This window comes from Corvus cornix, chromosome 10 (genome assembly GCF_000738735.6).
Source record: "Corvus cornix cornix isolate S_Up_H32 chromosome 10, ASM73873v5, whole genome shotgun sequence".
Classification (NCBI taxonomy): Eukaryota; Metazoa; Chordata; class Aves; order Passeriformes; family Corvidae; genus Corvus; species Corvus cornix.
Window position 1 is genome coordinate 7,085,148 of NC_046340.1, and position 21,643 is coordinate 7,106,790.

Genomic DNA, 21,643 nt, shown 5'->3' on the forward strand with positions numbered 1-21,643 from the left:
GTTAGAGAAAATCAGATAACAGTCTGAGCACACAGCTTAGGTCTTGTTCAGTTACAATCTTAAACTCTCCTGGCTGGAATCACACTACTCTTACAAAGCACAATTATGTCTAGAATGCCTGATCTCTTTTCTCCCTTTCATGTGGTTATTGCAAGTGATCACAAATACTTTTTTCTAGAAACATACTTGTGTTTTGGGAAGAAACAAGAGAAAGGCTGGAAATTGTACATGGAGTTTCTAATCTAGGGCCTTGCTGTGAAGTTTTACCATGCAAGATCGGCTGAAAATGCTGACATAAGTAGAAATGCTGTTGCTGCACCCCACTTTCATCTGGATCCTGCCTCATTCCCCCTTTTTTGACTGCTGGTGGTTTTCCAAGGAGGACAGCATCTGGGTTCTGTCCACGAAAGCACCTTTACATACAGTTACATGTGAGCAGTTCCACTGAGAGCAAGAGGATTGGCCTTTGCAGGAATCTGAATGGGAACGAAGTTGCAGAACAGGCTTTCTGCTATCCATAGTCTCCATAGACCAGAACTTCAATAATTCTTCTTGTGAGGGGAAAAAGAGAAGGCCTTTTGCCCTTTTTCAGTGAGAAGCTGTATCAACTCTTTTGTACGACCACTGATCACTTGACTGTGACACCTGTATGTGGGTCACCACCATCCCTTCTCTGAAGATGGTAACACCTTATCCCCCTGTCTACAAGTAGTAGATATCCCCTGCTATCCTATACACGAGGTCAGCTTTTCTCTGTATTTTGAAAGGAAATACATCTCTTGGCTCAAAATCATAGGGATTGATTCTTTTCAGCTGGCCACTTCCTTGTAGCTTTTCCAGGACTCAGCTACTCAGCTCAGGAGAGAGCTGCCAAAGTCCAACTGCATGATTTCAAGTGCCAGACTGGATCCTGAGACCTTCCATAATCATTTGAAGCATTGTTAGTTTAATTCTGTCGTAACTACCTTGCTTCATTACTATGAAAAAGGAAGACTTAGACAATTTGTTTCTGCTTTTAATGGAGTCATCTGGGCAAATGAAAGAAGGTGAAAGGTGCGCATAACATTCAAAGTGACTGCTGAAGTATATAAATATCAGTTCTGCCATGTTTGCTGCATGTGCTTCTTGGAGAGGAACATCATAACTGGGGCTGGGGACAGCATTCGTGGCAGTGACCAGGAATGTGAGGGATGCCTTTCCATCTTGCTGATATCTGAAGTGGTTTCCATGGCTGTAGTCAGAATAGGAGACAGTGTCATGGTGAGGTTGGCACACCAGACAACTTCTATGATGTTGGCTAACAAAAGCAGGATATCTAGTTTTATTTGGGTGTCTGTGCTGTTTCTGAGCAGCAGTAAGGAGGGATTGATGTGGCAGATGAGCAGGTGACAGGATTGTGGTGGCTCTGTGCTCCAGCCGGTCTCTGCAGCTGAGGGTGCCCAACACAGAGGTGTGAATTCCATCGGAACAGAGGGTTGGTGGCCCCACTCTCCGTGGGCTGCTTGGCGGGTGAGCCGTACCTAGGCCCGGCGCATGTCAAGGGCTGTTAACAGAGGTCGTGTTTGTGGAATGGCGGCAAACGGGGCCGTGAATTGCGGGGCGCCAGCAGGCAACTCAGGGGCTGAACTCCGCTGTGTGTCAGTGCAGGCAGGCGGAGGCATGAGGGCATCTCTGGAGTGGGGTCTGGCAGCGCTCGGAGTCAGGGCTGCGCTGGGCCAGCCCAGGTAGGAGAGCCCGGGCAGGTGGGGCTGCGAGGGGGCGGCGGCCGCTCCCGCTCCTGCTCCCGCCTCACCCTGAGGGGCGGCTGCTGCGGCCGGCGCGCGAGGAGGCGGCGGGAGCCAATGGGGAGCGGCTGAGGCGGGGAGCGCGGGCCAATGGGATGCCGCGGCGGCGGAGCGCGCGGGGCCCGGGGTGGGGGGAGGCCAATGGGGAGCGGCGCGCGGCGCGCGCGCAGCCGAGGGCGGGGAGGGGCGGGGCTCGCGCGCGGTGCCGCCCCTTCCCCGCCGCAGTGAGGAGCGAGCGGGCGGCCATGTTGTGCGGGGGGAGGGGAGCAAGGAGTTGAGAGGAGACGGCGGAGGCTCCCTCACACACACGGCACAAGATGGCCGGGGAGCAGCCGCAGCTCCCGCCCGTCTCCCGGCGCTTTCCCCGCCGCTCGCGCCGGGGAGACCCGGCGAGCGCCCTGGGTGCCGCTCTCGGGCGCCAAACCGGGCCCGGTGCTCTGGGGGCTCCGGGGCTCCGGAGGGCGCCGAGCTGGGCTGCCGAGCGGGGGCTGCCGACGGTCGGGCAGCAATGGCGCCGGGCTGCGGAGCGCTGCCCGCGCCGCTCCCTCGCCGGCGGGCGCGGGGCCGCCCTTGACCGCGGGCAGGGAGAGCCGGGAGTAGCGCCCTGTCCTCGGGGCCCCGGGTGCCTGCCAGCGGGCTGCTCTTCGCCGGGTAAGTGCCGGAGTCTCCGGGCTCCTCATTGTCCTTTGTCCTTGGGAGGAAAAACAAAATGTCCTTGGAGCCGGGAGGGGGAGGGGGCGCTGCCTCTCCCTCCCCCCTTTCCCCCCCGCCGCTCGCTGAGGGGACCTGTGGGTACCCTTGGGGACCCCCGCCCGTGCCCGAGACCGGGCTGGGCTGAGGGGCAGCGGCGGGACAGGGGGAGCCCCGGTGATCCTCGGCGGCTGCGGGCGCTCCCCTCCTTCTCCTGCAGCACCCGGGGGGCTCCGCACGCCCCGTCCCCGATGCAGCCCCGGGGGAAGCAGCGGCGGGTTTTGGCTCTTCTGTGCAGCACCGAGCACAGGGGGGGCTGCAGACCAGTTCCCCCCAGCGCAGCGTGCAAGGGGGGTATCTGCAAACCAGCTTGGAACTCCAATGCAGCAGTGGAGGGAGGGGGGAGAGGTGAAGGCTGTACGACATCATCACTGAAATGTTTAGCCCTGTGTCTGTGTAAAGAGCTTTTCTTGCCCGTCGCTGCTCGGATGAGGATATGTTTTCGTAGTTTCTAAGAACAAAGACGCCATGTCCTTTTCTCTTAAAAATAAAACTTGGAGTGGTTTTTTTGTGGGGTGTTGGCTTTTAACTCTTTGTAAACCAGTATGAGAGACACAGGCTGCGGATGAGATAGATTGGTACTTTATGAAACAATAGAGAGAAACTGACTTCACTGGAGTAACAGCAATTCAGGTGCAGAACTTTAAAATGAAACTGAGGAATTACGTGCAAATTTGATTTTGCAATTAAAACGGCAGTGTAGAAACTTAAAAGCTTGAGAAAAACAAAGCTCGGTCATGCCAAGTCTGCAGTTTAAAGTTGGCAAAATACTACTAGTTGTGATTTAGACGACGCTACAAAAAGAAAAGAGAGTTACTTAAATACGAATTACACGATAAGGAAACGGATGAGTTTGTGTCTGACGTGGAAAGCTTTTAAAAAACATTTACTAGGTGTCAGGTTTGTTTTTAGTATTTAGTTTATAGGGTTTTCGGAGACCTCGCAGTTACTTCTCTTTACGAAACATTTTAATAGTTGTTTCGGTGTTCTGATAATTTAGAAGTTGTATAACACCTATTGCAAGACTTTCTAAAAATGCAAGTTTAAATGTAGTGTCTGACGTTTGTTTTGGGTTGGCTCGCATTCAGCAATTACCAATTTACGGGTAAAATTATAATTCTAACTGTATGAAAAGTCTCTGTAGCAGAGCAAGAGGTAAATACTAAGAACTTCAGTTTTAATTGGAGGTTGTGTATAGCCATATCTGCTGGATTTTAAAGGTGCAAGCTTGTGCAAGGTTATAAAACCCTGTGCAGGTTTTAAATACTGCAGTTGGAGGTAAATCTGCGTTTTTCGGTACTTCCTCTGAAAATTGGAATCTGTCATTGCAACAATTGAAGTTAGCCCTTTTTTTGGAAATAGAAATACAAGTTTCAGCAACCATTGGACTTCTGTCACCTTTATGCAAAGGTTTTGGTGTCTTTATTTTAGATTTGGATTATGGTGGTTTTATAACCCCAGCAACAGTTCTGCAGTGTAGAACAGGTTCTGGCATACACACTTTGCCCTAAAGAAAGTTCTAGCTTTAGGTGGGTGTCTGCTGGATTTCTCTTCTCTTAAGTATATTAGAGGATAATTTTTTGGGTAGTTTTGACTGGTTTCTTTCAACAGCTGAAAATAAAATAGCAGGTAATTGTCCAGATAATAAATCGCTTGTAATTCATAATGTGTTTTATTCAATAGTTTTGTAGTGGTTTTTTGTATTTAAGGTATAGGGGTTTGAATTTATATATCTTTTAATCCAGCATTAAAATGTTTTCAAAAATTGTGTATTTACAGAATGATTCCACACTTCTAGCATATGAAGTAGTGGTGGTGATACTTACAACTCCTGTGAAATAAAATGTTATGGCTTTTCACAAAAGGCAAGAAAAGTTGGCTAGAGGTAGTGCAAATATGGTGTTCCTTGTGTTAAAAGAGCGTAGTTTGAGATCTGATTAAAGGTTAAAGAAGCTGAAGGCTTTAATGCTGTATTCTGAAGGGCAAAAAAAGATGTTTTTTTGGGAGATGAAGTAACTTAGGACTTAAAATTCAGAGAAGCTGATGACAGAAGCCATTTTAAAATAACCTTGCTATCAGTAGAGGTTTTATTTAATTTTGCATAGCCTACTTCTAAAGACTTTAATGTGAAAAAAAAGTAAAAGGGCTGAGGGGTACTGTGTGATAAATTACTCAGTTAAAAAAAAAAATCTTAAATTGGCATTTTAGCTTTAAGTTTTTCAAAATTAAAGTAATGGGAGACAGAAGACCAGACTACAGTTAGTCATGAAAAACACAGATCATGCATGTTGTATGTCAGTCACTCATCTCCAGTGGGTTTTTCTTCAGCCAGGAATGTACAACCACCCATACTTTTATTTTTAGAGTTCAGTTTGAAAGATACAGTTACTGCTAACACAAGTTTTTCCCGACTTAATAATTACCTAGCGATCGATAAATTTCAGGCATATGACTTACTCTGCTTTTCTGAAGCAAAATACTGAAAATTTCCATACTTTGTTTTTTCAGGTAGAATTTTGTGAACAAAACCGTATTTCCTGACTGGCTTCCAGAGGATTCGTTCATGCCTTATTTTTCTTAGGTAAGAATGGTTATACCTTGTGTTAATGTGCTCCTTTCCTTGTTATTTTTTTTAAACTGGAATTTGCCTTTTTGCTACTGTGCAGGTGGGAAGGAAAAGAAGTACCATTTTTATATGGAGGGGACACATTTTATAAATTGTCTGGACTTCTAAAAAGCTTTTCTTTGCAGTTAGAGGTAGACTGTCTCCAAATAACGTCGTGTTTATGTGCTGCTTGGGCATAAATTTCAGTTTACTGAGGCTATTTAATAAGTGGATTGTTTATTTTTTATAATATACGGGTACGGATATATACACATTGTATTTGCTGGGAAAGGACAGTATTTGCATATAAACTGAAGTTTTATATGTCCTGTTTCACCTGTGAAAACCTGCATTAAACTTTGAAAATGGTTTAGGTTTGGTACTTAATGAGTTTGTAGCATTAATGTTTGGCGGTATTGTAGAATATGTATATGAAAGTAGTAACCCGAGACTTCAGGGATTTGTAGAAGAGGAAATTTTTGGGGCCTGTTTCTTGGTTTTGGGCACCCGGAGGCTAGTGCTTAACAACGATAGAATATTGGTTTTGTACTGTCAGTCAAACTTTAATTTATTCAAAGACGTCTCCTTAGGTGTTTTCAAAAAGTTTGTTAGTCAACAATGTTAGGACTTTGCTCTCTGTACCTTGTTTTCAGACAAACCTGGTTTTGTTGTTTTTTTTTTTTCCTTTAAAGGCTCTTACTGGATATTGTTCTTCCAAAGATTCAGATGACTGGTTGGGCAGAAGACCTTGAGCAAAATTCTGTACTGTGCGTGCCAGGTATGTAACACTGTGTTGTGGGTTTTTGTTTGTTTTGTGTTTTTTTTTTTTTTAATTATGCTGGAAATATTTTTTTTCAAAATAAACATTAAACATTTAAGCTTCAGTGTTTTACCTTGTTGAATTTATTTTCTTTCGAGCTCAGTGCATATGGAAACTTTTAGTGTATGCATACTACAGCAATGGTATTGTCTCCTGCATCTTCGAAGACTTTTATGGTCACTCATAAGTACAACTTTTTAACAGTCTGCAATGACCATGTTGACACGTGGTAAAGCCAAAGGATTGTCATCTCCTAAGGACATTGTCTAATCCAACTTCAGAAATGCTTTTCCTTAGTTCAAGGTGTTGGTTGATTAGCAGGGGACGCTCAAAAGCTTTTCCTTTTCAAGTAATTGATTATACAATAAACTTAAAAATTCTGGTTTTGGTGTAAATTGTATTCTAAAAGACTAAAGTGGGACCCAGTTGTTATGAGGTATCTTGCTCTCCTCCTTGCAGTGTAAACAAAGCAGCTTTTTAATGTTTATTATTTGTTTTTACACTTAAGATTCTGTATTTAGGATCAGAGTAACATGTTGCCTTTGAGTCAGGCTTCCACCACTCTGTAATTAAAAGTTGGGGATCCTGTTTGCCTGTCTTAACTGCTTCCTTTTTGCAGCTTCCCATGCTCATGTACTTCGGTGCATACCCAGGATGTCAAAGTGTGAGGCGTCTTCATGAAGACACATGTATCAGGATTCTCAAAAATACTCTTTGCTGATTTGCTTTTTAAAATTACATAATTTGTCATGATAACTAAAGGATAGAATTGTGAACCCCTACCTGAGTGCAGCTGTTCTTTTTGGCTTGGATGAAGCCTTCAGTCTGTTAATATAAAAGAAATTGTATACAATTTTCCATAAGATTTAGAAAAATGTCTCCTTGGGCTTAATAACTGCTTATCTGCAGTGAGTCACTGCTGATGTGCAAGGTAGAGTTCAAATTATATTTATAGAGATTGGACATGTGCCACCATCATGGATGTCCTGCAGCAAACACAGCTAACAAGCAAGGTGATATGTCAGTGTGTTCCTGCAACTTCATCGTATAACTGGCTGATGGGAAGTGTGAGAACTAGAAGTTTGTGTTAGAAATGATCTCATACCTTAAGAATGACAGGGCATATCTAAAATCCCACGTGAATTTTCAGTTTAGAGGGTCAAAAATCACAGATACTGCACAGTCTATTACGATAAAGGCAAGACCAGCCTGAGTCACACAATTCTGGTAATAGTGATGAGATTGAACCCATCAGACTCGCCTTACATTCCTAATACTAAATTCTGAAATGTTTGAATCTGCAGTTTCTAACTGACCTGCTCTTAAAAAAAGTAGAAAAATAAAAATTAAAAAATACAGTGCTCAAGAGCAGATGTTGGCTGACCTGAGAATTTTATGATAACTATGAAATTGAGCACTTTGATCTTAACGGTCTTGCATCTTTCCGGTATTGTTCTGATGCTGATTGTGCTGAATAGACATTACAATAAAAGCAGCTTTAACTTTAACTGTCCATTTTGTGAACTCTTTGGAGCTGCCTTTTCTTGCAAGAGCAACTTGTTTTCATCTAACAAATGGTGGATTCACCTTTAGGTTAAGTAGACCTCAGTGGGTTAGAAGTGCACTCCTGGGACTTGAGGGAAGTTCCAAGTTCATGGCTACGCTACAGCGTGCTCATGAGGATTGAGGGTGGTCCGGAGAATGTCTCAGGTTGGATTCTAACCTTTTCAGTAGAGGAAGCTGTTCCTCTGTGGGGATACAAACCTATATTAAGTATCCCCATAGAATTGATTTTTGTAGCATTGACAGCGTACATGGAAGAACATTGGTGTGGTGATACACATCATCTTTGCCAAAATACTTGGTTAATTGAATAATAAATACAAGAGAAAATGTGATATCAGGTGATAGCTTTTGGGTGGCTGACCTCTCCTCTTACTGTAGAAGGAGGTGCACTGTGTGAGAGCTAATGCCAATCTTTGGGGGAAGGAGCCATGGACCTATGAGGCCAAGCATGTTTTGTGTGGTGTAGGCTGTACTGTACCTCAAGTGTCTGTAATTTTAAAACAAAAAGAAGCCACAGCTATTAGCATGCCTTGAAAAAGTAAATTTATGTTTATTTTTAAATAGGGGATGGATTTTTTTTTTTTTAATCACCCAGGCTACAACACTTATGGCAAGTAGTTTGATTAAAAGATTTTGACATCAGATACAGGAAATAGAGCTGTTAACGTGAAAGGTTAATTTTTTTCAGCCAAGACTTGTATTTCCAAGCTCTGGTTTCTGGCTTGTGGCATTAACTTGCAGCTTTGGTGGTTTATTCTGTAGTTTAAGAGTGAATGTGTTTTGGATGTTAAAATTAAGAACTCGAAATACCGTGCTATATTCTATAATAATGGGAAAATAACTCGTGTGAATGAAATGTAATACATTATCAACATCCTGGTGCTTTTTTTACAAAAGTCATTGTTTGGTTCATCCACTCACTCCAAGAAGAGAAGTGTCACTACTGCTACGTGATACCACTGTGCCAAATGTAAGATTCTTTTGCACAAGTGTGCTGAGGTCAGAGAACACAACTCCGGTGGAGTCTTTGTAACACTGTCATTAGGGGAAGATGCTTTGTGGTGACAGCCGTATTAAATACCCTCATTAAAGTTTGTGTTAAACTACCGTAGCTGTGTGCTTGCTCTAGAACTAAAGAAAACAAAAACTAACTTGAAAGCAATGATGTGCAGCTGTGCCGTGAATTACTGAAAACGGCTGAGGGCTGTAAATTGAGAATCTTCCAATCATTAACTTAACCTGTCTTCATATATTAGGTTGTAGTTTCTAAGTGGCCTTTTTTGAGTGAAATGATTCAAAGGGCCTAAGTAACTCTGATTCATTCCCTGATTCATTTTTCATGCCTTGGATGACTGATGCATGCCTCGTGGATGATCAGAGTCCAGCAGCCATGTTGTGTTTCTTCTGAAATGGTGGATGGGCAGTTCACAGAAGTTCTGTGCTTTTATTTAATAGCAGCTGCTTGTGCACATTCAAATACATTTTAAAATGTCATTTATATATTCTTAAACCTCTAAATTTCACATTCATTAGGATATTCTACATGCTTCTGCTGGTCTACTGCTATATTTTTTTGTCATTTCCCTTTTTAAAGGCTTTTTCCATAATAATAGTTTCAAATAAATTACATCAACAAAGAAATTACAAACCTGTTCATCCCATATTTCTTTCTACACATCTGAGTAGCTATCAGATGGAAGAGGTTTAGAGGATTGCACAATATGCTGTTACTGGATAGGTTCATTAATTTTTATGTATTTGAGGCTATATTTCAATATAAGTAGATTCTGAGAGATCACAAAAGAAGTGGTTTTGCTTGTACATGTCAGGAGCATAAACTTGAATGGCTCATTTCATTTAGTTGAAATTTACAGTAAAAAGGGAATTCATTAGTTGTTTTAGAATTTTGGGTCTTACTTAATCTTGCTACCTTTGCTTGAGGTAACTGTGATTAAAAAGTTACTGATACAGATTGCCAATAGGCATTTTCAAAGTCAGATTTTCACATTTGGACCTTGCCCATGCATGAGTAACTTTGAGATAAAGTAGATAATTTGCTCCAAATAAATGTTTTATGTAACTGCCCTGCATCCAGCTGATACTTCCTGTCAATAAAAAGAGCATTTTATTTCCTATTGTGAAGGGCAAGTCAGTTTGCTTAAGCGTACTTCCACTTGATGCCTGATTGATCTTCTTCAAAAATTTCGAAGAACTTTTTTTTTAATGTTGTTTCTCAATGCATTTGTGTACAGGACTGGATCTGAATTTCTTGGGTGGTTTGCAGGTTCTTTAATAACAGGTTCCATAGGGGTACTTAAATTTTTTTTTTATAAAAATAACTTTTGTAGCACATGCTGTGACCTGGGAATGCTTGGGATTTTTTTTGAGTTTTCGTATGAGGGGTTTTGTAATAAAAGCTAGTGCTTGGTCTTCTAGACCTTAAGGTCTAGATCTCTTTTATTTTTAAATTTATTTTAATTCAAGTGTTTTAATATCCCATTTTTCCTACAGATGTGTTGAGGAATTGATTTACTCACTGTAAGCAAAATAGCTGCTTTTGGTTGAAGCACTGGTAAGTTGTTATTCCTAATAACGTTTACTTTTTAGCTTTAAAAAACCCCCAGCAGCCACACATGGCTATAATGTTTAAGTGGCTGAAGGTTTTGGCTGAATACATTCAGAAGTTAATTAGTGTGTGGCCATGTGTGCATGTGTGTTTTAGAAAAGCTTAGTTAAGAGGACCCCAGGATCATTCCTGCTGGGCTCTTAGGAAATGAGCAGTACTTGGATAGTGCTCTCTCCCTGTCTGGCTGCAGAACAGCTTTCAGATCTGATTGTAGTTCTGGGGGCTTCTGTGATTTGACTCCAGATTTCACTGAGAACTTCTGTATCACAGTTTTGCTTGTTCAGAAGGGTTTTTGGTATGCAGGTGTCTGTCTCTAGAGAGGTACTGCACACAATTTGGATAACAAATGGTGTGGAAAGGATAGCAGGAAGAACGTGCCCTACAAGCATCTTGTGTTGCCCTTATGCTTCTGTCAGGATCAGTGAGAGGCTTTTAGCAGACAGTACTGTCTCCTGTTCTACAATCATTCTTTTTCTGTTCTTCATTCATAAAGCTCTGGCTTTGCACAAAACGATAAATGCTACTACAGTTTCCTGTATTTTTTTAAAATTAAACTGCTAGCTGATAGACTTGAAATCATTCCTCATATAGTCAAAACATAAAATTGGCAGGCTTGAGTAGATAAATTAATTCAGTTCTATACTGGATGAATATAGGGACAGAATTTTTTCCCATTTCCTTAACTAAAAGGAATTTGGTCTTGACCTTTTGTTGTCTCTGGCACATTTTGTGACTTTCTTGGGAGTTGCCTGTGGAAAGACACAAGTCCTTTTGTCTTCCTGTCTGCTTAAAATTCAGACTCCTTGATTGTGCGTATTTAATTAGGGCATCCATTGCATTTTGTGTACATGGATTAACTTTTTTGTGGGAAGCTCTATTCCTGTAGCACTGTGCTTTGGAATATATGCTTTTCTTTAAGAGACAGTTTCTTGGAGCCACTTCTTTCAGTCTGACGTGCTACCTGATTGAGCAAGGCCTTCCTTAAGCTTCAGATAGCTTGGGAAAATGTTGTTCCAAGATGCAAATCCACTCATTTTAGTGGCTAGATGACAGTGAATTTTAGCTGTCCTGTGGCTGTGTTTGTTAGCAGAGCACTCCAGCAGCCACTGCCTTCTGCACTGCCTCAGGTGCTGGGAGAAGCTGGTTTTGTACTCCAAAGTCCTGTGCTTCTCATGCGCTCCATGGTGTGGAGACTAATGTAGAGCTCTTCTGAAAGGGAAAAGGAATATGTGGGGGTAAGGTGCAAACCTTGTGAGGCTGTGTTACTCTGGCCTCCTGCTGCTTCTGGGTCCTTTTCATTTTGGACCAATTTTATCACTTGAGGTTTCAGTCCTGAAACAAAAGAAGTAGCAAAAGAGTTCATGGACTTTGAGGAATTAAGTTTTTAATGTGTGTACATGAGCTCAGTTTTGATAAGCGTGTAATCTCTGTTAAGTTCTATTGCTTTGTTCTTTCAGAAGTCTTAAGCTATTTTTCCCACTGCAGGTGTGTGTAGAGCAGCCTATTTCTTGATACGTTTCTTCTCTAGCTCTATACTATCCACTGATGTCTTCCTAGCCCCAATCACCTGCTAGAATCTCTATAAACACATGACTCATGTTCCATTTTAATATTAATCTCCATGTGATTCCTACATCTTTCTATGTACATTCTTGTTTTTCCATTGGGTTGTAAATTAGCTATTGTCAGCTCTGGCTTCTTGAGTAGAACTTTGGCTTTTCAGTTACATACCGAGTAATTCTTCTGTCCTTTTCTGGTTTACAGTCCTTACCTAAAGGAAGGGGTCAATGTGAAACCCTTAATTGACTTAATTGAAACTGTTGTCTACAAAAGAAGTTGCTTCAAAAAGCAGTTGTGAAAGCATTCAGATGGGTGGATCTTGATTGCATTCTCTGGTTAACGTGGTGTTTAGTTGAAGCACTGATGTTTATTTTTAATTCTTTTTTTTAAGAAGAAGGAAAATACTTGAAAACACCAGGAGCTTTGTTAAACTTGGCATACTTTGCTTAATGCAATAAAATTTATTATTTAAAAACAATACCCACAAAAGAGTGCATGTGTGAATAAAGTCAAGTCTTATTTGGAATTAACCTTGAAATCTGACAAACCTGGCAAATAGCGTTTCTTACCTAAAAATATCCAAACCTACATGAGTTGTGCTTTTGCTGCTCTGCTTAAGGAACATCTACTGGTGGTAAAAGCAGACTTAGAGCTGTCCAGAGCACTTAGTTCCTGCTAAAGACTGTACAGAATAACATGATGGACTTAGCTGTCAATAAAGGACACCTCTGTCCTTTCCTTCAGTGTAAGAATTACCAGGGATGTCTTTGAGAATAAAACCTTGCTTTACTGAACTTTGAAGTGTAGAACTTGAGGTTTGGTTTGCTCAGAACCTCCTTCTGTCCATTCAGCTCCCTCTGTTGGATTGAATTCCCTTTCCCAAGTAGGTCACCTCAGTTGAAAGTTTAAGCCTCAGATTTCATTCTGGAAAAGTTTGTAAATGTGTTGGTGTCTTATGCATGGGTGTTGTACGTGTTTGGCTTCAGTCTCGCACTTCAAGGAATGCAGGGTTTCAATGCCCCTGAAATGGCTGAAGCCATGGGTTTGGCCATGAGGGTTGTCTTACTTCTGTGATCTTTTAATGTAGCAACAAATAATTGCAAGAAAAGTTGAAGAGAAAAACTTTGTAAACTCAGATGTTTTGTAATTGTTGCCTTGAATCTTTAGGCAGGTTGGGAATGGATGGCAAGGAGTGTCAATGTGTTGCCAGTGGTTTGAAGAAAACTTTGTCAGTACTACATGACTACCCAGGTCCCTGATTTGTCGTGACCAAAATGCAGTGCTTGGAAACAAAACCAGTAACTAGTAGATGATAGAAGCTTGAAAAATGGGTGGATGCCTAATGCATTTTACAGAAGGAATGGAAGACTCATGTCATCTAGAGAAAAAAAATGGGTTTTTCAGTATCTACCTCAAGTGTAGGATCACTGCATATGTCTTCATGGAGGAGTGTATTTTTGTAACATTATTGAAATTTCTTAGTAAAATGTGCCTTAATTCATAAGTAAACAAGTGCTGTGTAAGCTTTTAAAGCAAATGTAGATTTCACAAGTGTAGAGGCTGCTATTATTATTTTAGCCATTCCTATGGCAGCTTTTTGATGTATAATAACTTGGAGAACAAGGATGTGTTCTTAATTATAATACCTCATCAGTTCTGTTTACTGCTAATTATTTTACAAGGTTTAGAGAAGAGTTTAAGATGAACATCATGGGGTTACTTGCAAAGTTTTTGGTCCAACCCAATGTAGGTGAACCCAGTAGGGAAATTTGCCCTGAAATTGCTTTTGGCAGGTCCTCTGAGTGTCTGAGGCAGAGGGCTGACCCAACTGGAAAGAGCCTTTTAGGCGTGACTAATATGTAACTAAATTACCTTTTTTTAGAGGTGGGGAAAGTTGATGCCAGTAATTGGATTTCTGTATGTTAAGCTTATTGAAAATAACTACAGATTATTTTTATGGTCTTATTTATGGGTTTCCACTGTACTCATGTTAGTACTTCTGAGTGTTTGATTGTGACAATAATGGACAACTTTGTGGTGGTCATTTTTTTCATGTTTTAATGCCTCGGTCAAGGCATTAATTTGAAAAAATACTCAAAATTTTAATTCAAGTGCCTAAATATATTTGAAATCAGGTTAGTGAGAACTAGAAAAAAACCCAAACCAAACCCAAAGCAACCCTCAAACCAGCTTAGTGTGAGAGAAAAATACCTTTCAAAATATTTAATACCTTATCTTAACTGAGGATGAGTTGAATGTTAGAAACAAAGCATTTCTTTAAACTTGAAAGTTCAGTTTCTGAAAACTGAATGTCCTGGGGTTGAATATTCCTACAGCTACACACGTTTCACAGTGGAAAGTGAATTACCAGATCCCTTATCCCACTTTGATGTGCAATACATTGTGTTTAAGACAAGGGAGTCTATAGAACAGCATAAAACAGGACTCATGGGTACTTGAGAAAGCCAGACTGGGGCTTGTTGCACTGCTTCCAGTGCTCTTTGCTTTGCTGTAACTGGTTATTTTGAGATGAGACTGGGGAGACTGGGATGCTGAGGCGGAGACCACTAGATGGCCCCACTAGATTTTGCTGGGCTGTGGGTAATTTCTGCATCATTTGTCAGAATCTGCCCAGGATTATCAGGGAGCAGACTGGTGGTGAAATTGGCTTTCTGACTAAAACAAGGTTAAACCTATACATATGCAAAAGAATAAATTGATGTTGGAGTGCAGATACTCAAAATCATGAAGGCATTTTAAAACCCTTTTTGCATGTCAGCCCTACAGTCAGCATTGATTTCAAAATAATGTTCTTAACAGTAACTTCCTGTACTTAAGTTTTGCGTGTGAGGAGAAGTAGGGGTTTTCTTGAAGTAAATTGAACTTACATTTCTTGGAAGAAGATAGGAAGATGGGAACATTGGGTTTGTATTTATCCATGTGGATGTTGTTTGCTCAGTTTGGTTTGTCACTCACTTGTGGGCTTGGTTGCTGTTACATGATGAGTACGGTTGGAGTATGGAACAGGAGCCTTGCTAAAGGCAGCTAGTGTGACATGTGACCATTTTCATCTGATTTCTGATGTGTCCTTTCCCACCAGTAACTAAACCAGTCATTCCATTTGCTTGTGTGTTTGCTGTTGCACTCTGCACCTTTCATGAGCTGGAAAACTGGGTTAAGATGGTGGAATGTCTTGTCTCCAGTCACCATCTGTCTATAAGAAACCAGTTTTCATTGATTTTGATGGATCTCTGTCTTTGAAGGAAGGAGCTTCAACAGTATTTAAAAATTTTGACTTGTTACAAGAACCTTGGTCTTCTACTAAGCAGTGTCAGCTTCAGAGGATGGGCCAGTGCAATGAAAATGGTTGCAAGAGCAAATTTCTTAGATTTCCCACCCCAGATTTCTGTAGTAGTTTAACACTCCTGAAGAAATTTCAAATGGAATTCATGGATCCTGAAAGGGTTCTTGGACTTCTAATAATTTCTCCTGGTTTTTTTTTAGTTTTGGTTAAACTTCCTATGTTTGATTCTTGAAGTGATTGTTTGACATTGTTTCTGATAAAAGTAGATATTGTGGACTGTGTAACATGGAATGAAGCATGAGTTACATGTTTAAATTATCTTCAAGGTACAGTAGTTGAATGTCTTAGTTTGAAGCTATGATGTGTATTCCAACAGCATCTTTCTTCTAATTTTTCATAAAGAATCCATTCAGATGAAGAGTGTCAAAAGGAGTCTGCGAATGAGACACCAAGATGGCAGTTCCACTGGGGATTGAGAGGTTGAGGAAATGGACTAATGCATGAGTGCTGGGATGTCTGTCCAAGAAAAGGATGTTAAAACGTGGACTCTCATGTTATTAAACCAGAGAAGATCTGGGTTGTGATCATCCTCTCAAAATGGACTTTGCATTTGAATTAATCAGTGACTATCCAATGATGGATCTATTTGAGGACTGGGTGGCAAAATTTTCCTTTTGGGTTGTTTTTGCATGACAGGCAAATTAATTTGGTACAAGATCTGTTGCTACCCCTTTTGAGAAAATGTAATTTTTTCAAGTGACTTTAAATAAAAGGTTTTGGTTTATTTCACACTTTGTGTTTGTCCTTTCTGGCTGAATTTTTTTTTTTTATTGTGTTGATATTGAAGTGGGTTACATTTTTGGTTGCTATTAAACTGAGAAATACTTTAGCTGAGTACTGAAGGCAAGGTAAAATTTTGTGCTATACTTGATTTCAAATGTGGTTTTCATTCGCAAATTATGTTCACTTTGCCATGACTTCCAATGAATTTGTATTCGCTGGTTTGTTCATTGAGGTGCTTAGTATGAGGGGTTTTCAGTACTTGGCCTACTGTCAGGACACTGCTGCTGAACTTTGTGAAGTTATTTTAAGATGGAATTGATACCAGTTGAAGGCTGAGAAAATATCACAATAAAGGAGTACTCTAATGTTTTGTGTAACTTTTTTAGGTATGTTCTTGGGTTGTGTGTGGTTACAGAAGCTTTTCAACAGATTTCCTGGACTACAGACTTGCTGAACAGTCTCTTTGGTCTTAAAAATTGTTCTGTGCGAGTGTCCAATCTGCTTCACTGCTCTTGCATGTAGCCTTAGTGTCGTGATACTGTGCCATGTGTTTGGTGAGAAAAAACAGTTGTTTTTGATAGTGCTACAGATTACATGTTAACCTTTGCAAATGAATTTTAAAATTATTCTAATGCTCGAAGTCATGATTTCCTTACAGGTTTCTAGTGGATCTAATAATTTAATGGTAGCCATTTCTTCTCCATATATTTCACCTGAAACTCAAAGTTGTCTTTTGTTTTGTGCTGGAGGGCCAAGATGATAAACCTGGTGCTGAGATAACCTTGATATTATCTTTGAAAACCCAGGCAAAATCCTGTTCATTGTCTGTGTTTAACCATTTGCCTTGTTCAGACTTCTTTGGAAATACCCATTTTTACCATGATGAGTTGCTCGTACCTGTTCCATTCAGCCATTTTAATGGTACACGCTTGCTCCAGTTTGGTTTTGCTATGTGTTTTTATGGTGGAGTTGGATGCTGGGACCAACCTGAAGGGTTTCTCATTCACATGAGTGGATTTTCCTTAGTGTTACCCAAAAATGCTTGGAATGGTCTTGCATTGTGGTTTTTTCGTTCTTGCAGTTGAGGTGCAAGGAGTCTTCTGTGAATAATTGGTAAAGTGGAATTTTTTTAAATGGCTTGTGGCATTGGAGAGTTCCTTGTGAAACCCCTGTGGAAAGAGGATAGGTGGTTGTAGGAGATGAATGGCAGGTCTGTGGAGGAATTAAAGGGGGACTGTGTTGGTTCTACTGGTTGAATGGTTTTGAGCTGTTGGGATGCTGTGTCATGGATGTTCCCATAGAACCCCAAAGTAGCCCATTGCCCGTTTGTCCTCTGGTGGTCCCCCAGTGGCTGATGGCGCTGTCTTATTGTGATGCTTATGAATATGCAAGATGTCCTTGTGCTTTAAGGAGTTGGTTTTGCTCGTGGAAGACAACTGGTAGTCAGTATCAAGTGGTCAGGGGCTGCTTGGATCACCTCCATTCCCTTGGTGATACATCTTCCCAATTCCAGGATGTTGTGTTTGGAGGTGTCCATTGATTGATTTGCAGTTCTGCAGCTTGGTTACTGTGCAGCTTTAAAATTAATTTGTTGTGTTAAAAATCTGTTAATGACCATGAATGGGTTAAGAAAGTGCATTAGAAATAAGCAATTCGATGGTGTTGGACTGACTTGACCGCAGTGCCTTGGCATAGCTGGTAGAAATGGTGTGGCTGTTGGATTTGAGTTGTTGGGGGAAACCACTAGGGAGGCGCTGTGGAGCTGGAGGGCAATCTCGGCTCTGTGGGGTTGGTTTGGGAGTGGGTGATGCTCCTGTCCCCCCCTGCCAGTGCCAGCACTGGGGGGCAGAGGGAACAGCTGTTGTCTGGGGATTCTGCCACCGAACTGGGGGGAAGCTAAGCTGCCCCTTGGGTGGGGTGACCCCCAGCGTGGGCTGTTGCTGCCTACATGGCTGTGAGCTCCAGTTCCATGCCTTCAAAATGGCTTGTAACAGCACCACTTCCTGTCCAGGGAGGAAGTAATTTTAGCCCAGGCACTGAAATATTTAGCAAATCTTTAAAACAAAAGGCACAAATTCCATTTCTTTCTGGCTTCCAAAGGGTGCCTGAGCCACATGGGGTTAAGGTGCCCCTTGAGCTGGGGTAGTTGGAAGGAGCCAGGGCTGTGGGGTAGCAGGCACCCTTTAGGTGGAGGCTCTCTCTTTTTTTGGTAGAAATGAAGGGGTGGGTCTATGGTACATCACCTGAGTTGTGGGGTAAATGTAGAGAGTGTCAATCAAAGGCAGAGCTCAGAGCTGGGAAGGAGCTCTAGATGGCGGCTGTGCCTTAGAGAGAGCGCGCTCAGCTCCGTGCCTTCCCCAACACTTTACGCAACTTTCCCTAACTTTCGGGCAGCCTCAGGGGGCCCCCACAGCCCCTTGCCTCTCCTAGGCACTAATCGGGGGCCGAGCGGACCTTTTTCGGGCAGAAAAGCAGCTTTTGAGGGCTCCTTTTTCGTGCCTTGCTGGAAAGAAGAAGCCGTGGAGAGAGCCCAGGTCGTTGTTTTTCCAGCTTAGAAGCCATGGCGTACCTCCATTTTTGTGCGCTCTCCTAATGAGCTTTTTCCCCCGGACATTTTTGTACTAATTACCGCTTCTTTTGCTTTATCGGCAGCATATTTTTGGGATTAGAATATATATTTTTTTTTCATTTTCTGAAATTTGTATTTTATCGGTATAATTCTAAATATTTTGGATCTAATGTTTTTCCACTACCCGAAACTAGTATCGACTTGGTCCTGGCGGCGGTGCATGGATCAGGTAGGTGAGCAATTAATAATAATAATTTTTAAATTTCTGCCGTTTTGAGTACTTTGATTTTCGACCGATTTGTGCTGTATTGGGATGACGCAATAAGATACAGAGATTATTTGCATCCAGTGTTACTTTGGGAAAGTTTGCAGGATGCTCCTCTCCTGTGTTTATTCTCGGATTTTTCTTGTAAAAATGATTATTTGTTTTAAATCTCCGGTTTGCCGTGTTGATCAGTGTTGTGTATTGTTATAACAATATCATTGCAGCGTCAGGACTTTGTTCCTGATAATGAAAGCCAGTGAAACGAACTGGGACCTTACCTTTCTTTCAACTTTTGACAGTAAATACCTGGGCACAGGACTTCAAAGCAAACAGACACCCCTGACCCCCTTTTAATATTTAAGAATAAAAAGATGATGAGAAATAAGGACAAAAGCCAAGGAGAGGAGGGTTCAGTCCACAGCAATGCATCGAGGTATGACCTATCAACTTTCTTTTTTTTTTTTTTTTTTGTAAAACCTGTGAATACCCTGTTTACTTTGACAGCCTTGGGTTACTGTCAGTGCTTAATAGAAAACATTTTACTGATTTTGCTTCCTTTTTAAGGAATGACCTTGAGATTGTTAGCATGCCACACCCTAATTTTTTTTGGTAGCAATTTCTGAAAGTTGTGTTGTGACTTAAGGGCCCATGTCCTAGGCAAAAGGTACTGTACCTTTATTCAGGGCAGCCCTTGCCCCTGTATGATGTTTTTCCAGCTTTTGAATTTCAGTTTTTAGGTTTTTTGTGCTGTGAAAAATGACCTTGTCGGTTTAGCCATTGCTGCATTGCACCATTTTACATACAAGGCAAATTTTTCTTTGAAGAATCTCAGAAGTCTAAACTTTAACTGAGGGCCATACAGAAGCCTGGTGTAGTAGTAAATTATAGTAAATAGGCACAAGAAAAAGTTACATGAATGAAAAAAAGCTTATTTTGAAATATAAACTGGAAAGTGCCTCTGTGTCGGATACCTCTTACTTCAGATTTTATTTTAGCTTGTAGAACTTTGATTCTGTTGAGGTATTTTAGAATATTTTTATACAATTTAACGAGACTTTGTCCTGCTGGTGATGGCATTTTGTATTATAAAATATACCCTGGGACTGCTCACAAGAGGCACCAGATGCTTTGCTTGTTTTGTTTAACGTATTTTTGCTCAGAGTATTTTTATTTACTTTTGTCGAGTAATGAGATTCTTTACAGATTTTTATAAACTAAACCTTGATGTGGGAAAAGTGTGAAATACTGAAAATGTTTGTTTGCTGGGAATGCAGAAGTGCAATTACCAAATCGCTCATTTTGTATTTAAAGGGTTGCCTCCTCCAAAAATTGGAAATTAAACTATATGCATTTTTGTTTTCTAGTTTGTAAATATTACTGAGTTTTGCATTTTGTTAATTTTAATTGAATCTTGGTCTGTTTCTTTTTCTCTGGTGTTGTCTTCCTGCATTTTAAACCAACATTAATAAAAAAGAACTCTGAACTGTCTGTTGTATCACATGTGCTCTATGTGATGTTCAGGTGTTTGAATAGTATTCTTGATGTCCAGTATTTAACCTTCCTTAAGCACACGAACTTGAAATAGTGTGGTAACACATATATATATTATCAAGTTACTGTAACCTTCTGTTATAAACTTGGATGCTGTTCTGGGTGTATTAAAATTGCAGTCAAATTTTAAATTCTAAAATGGATATAGGTAAGTTAGTTTTAGTTTGAAATTAGTATTAACTAAATTAGCCTCAGGGATATTTGAAGCATTACATGTAGCACTTCAACAGAGCTTTTCTAATAATGCCGTTTAAAAACACATCAGATTTTCATATTGTGCTTTCTTTACTGTAAATGCTGCATGCAAAATATTGTGGGAAAAGTCACCATTTATAAAAAATTATTTATTATTCGGCTTACATAAATTTTTATGCTTTTTTAAAGTGGAGATTATCAACAAGAACAGCAACAGACATAATTTGTTGAGGAAATTTAAAGTATTTTATCAGTGTTGGAAAGGAATAGGAGCTAAAATCTGAGCTATGTAGCAGGAGTCCCACAGGGGGTTTTGTCCTTAGGGGTATGAGATTTGCATAGTGTCTCGTGTGCTTTTGGGGTTTTCATTGAAAGGTTATTTATCATAATTGATCCATTTACATTTAACACCTGTTGTGTGAAGTTACCCTTCTCCCCCTTCACATCTTTTTTTTTTTTTTTTTCAAACCTGCTGTGTGTGACACCAACACACCTGAAGTGTGGGAGCAATCGGGCACAGGATATTTGCAAGTGAACCCTGTTGAGCTTATTTGTGAGCTGTGAGTCAGCTCAATGTCATAAAATGGGCTTTACTTCCTGAGGCTGACCTGAAGTAGGGGAAATGATTTCTAGGAAGTAAAGCCACCACTTTGCTGTATTGTAACCCAGAAATGCACTGGTGTCTGCACTTCACGTGCTGGTGAGGCCAGCTTGGCATCCATGGAAGTATTTGAACATGGAAGTTGCACAGTCCTGGTGGGAGCCCTGGGTGCTGGAAGAGGTGGATATGGCTGGTGCCATTCACCTGGGCTGGAGAAAGGTGTTAAGAGTGGAAGAAAATACAGTTCTTGCACACCACTGTAGTGCCCTGAGGAATTGAGTCCCACCTTTCCAGCTCTAAGGAAATACAAAGGCCTGTGCTGAGTAAACAAAAATGCCTGAGAATTGTCCCAAAGCAGATGATTATTCTTGGGGAGAGAGATGGTGTTAACTCTTTACAGTTTGTAAGCTGAGCATTGTACTCCTGCCTTTGTAGGTGCCCAGCAACACCTGTCCTTTGTGCTTTGACAGTAAATCGAACTTGGAGCTGAGTGATTTCATGCAACTTTCCCCAACGGGGGAAAAGTTGCTCTGGGTCTGCTGCAGTTCCTGCTGACCCCCACCTGTGTGCCTGGGATTTGCATAAGTAATTGAACACAATCTGCTGTATTTTCTAGCATCCTCTGTGCTGCACGTCTGAAGGGCAGGTAGTGTGAAGGTACATC

At 41.1% G+C, this 21,643-nt stretch overlaps 1 protein-coding gene across 5 annotated transcripts in view; it reads left to right on the forward strand.

The window, feature by feature from the left end:
- The window catches only part of CHD2 (chromodomain helicase DNA binding protein 2), an 84,946-nt gene that overhangs the window by 12,271 nt on the left and 51,032 nt on the right, over positions 1 to 21,643 (forward strand). For 2 of the 5 annotated variants that reach the window (XM_019280805.3, XM_019280806.3), the window contains exons 2-5: positions 5,043 to 5,115; positions 5,832 to 5,917; positions 10,037 to 10,097; positions 15,418 to 19,065. In XM_019280805.3, coding sequence (XP_019136350.2) covers positions 19,004 to 19,065 — 62 coding nt within the window. In that variant the 5' untranslated portion in view covers positions 5,043 to 5,115; positions 5,832 to 5,917; positions 10,037 to 10,097; positions 15,418 to 19,003. Of the gene's footprint in view, positions 1 to 2,000; positions 2,436 to 5,042; positions 5,116 to 5,831; positions 5,918 to 10,036; positions 10,098 to 15,417; positions 19,066 to 21,643 lie in introns of those variants that run through there. The other 3 variants (XM_039557526.1, XM_039557525.1, XM_039557527.1) reach the window with 3 other exon arrangements.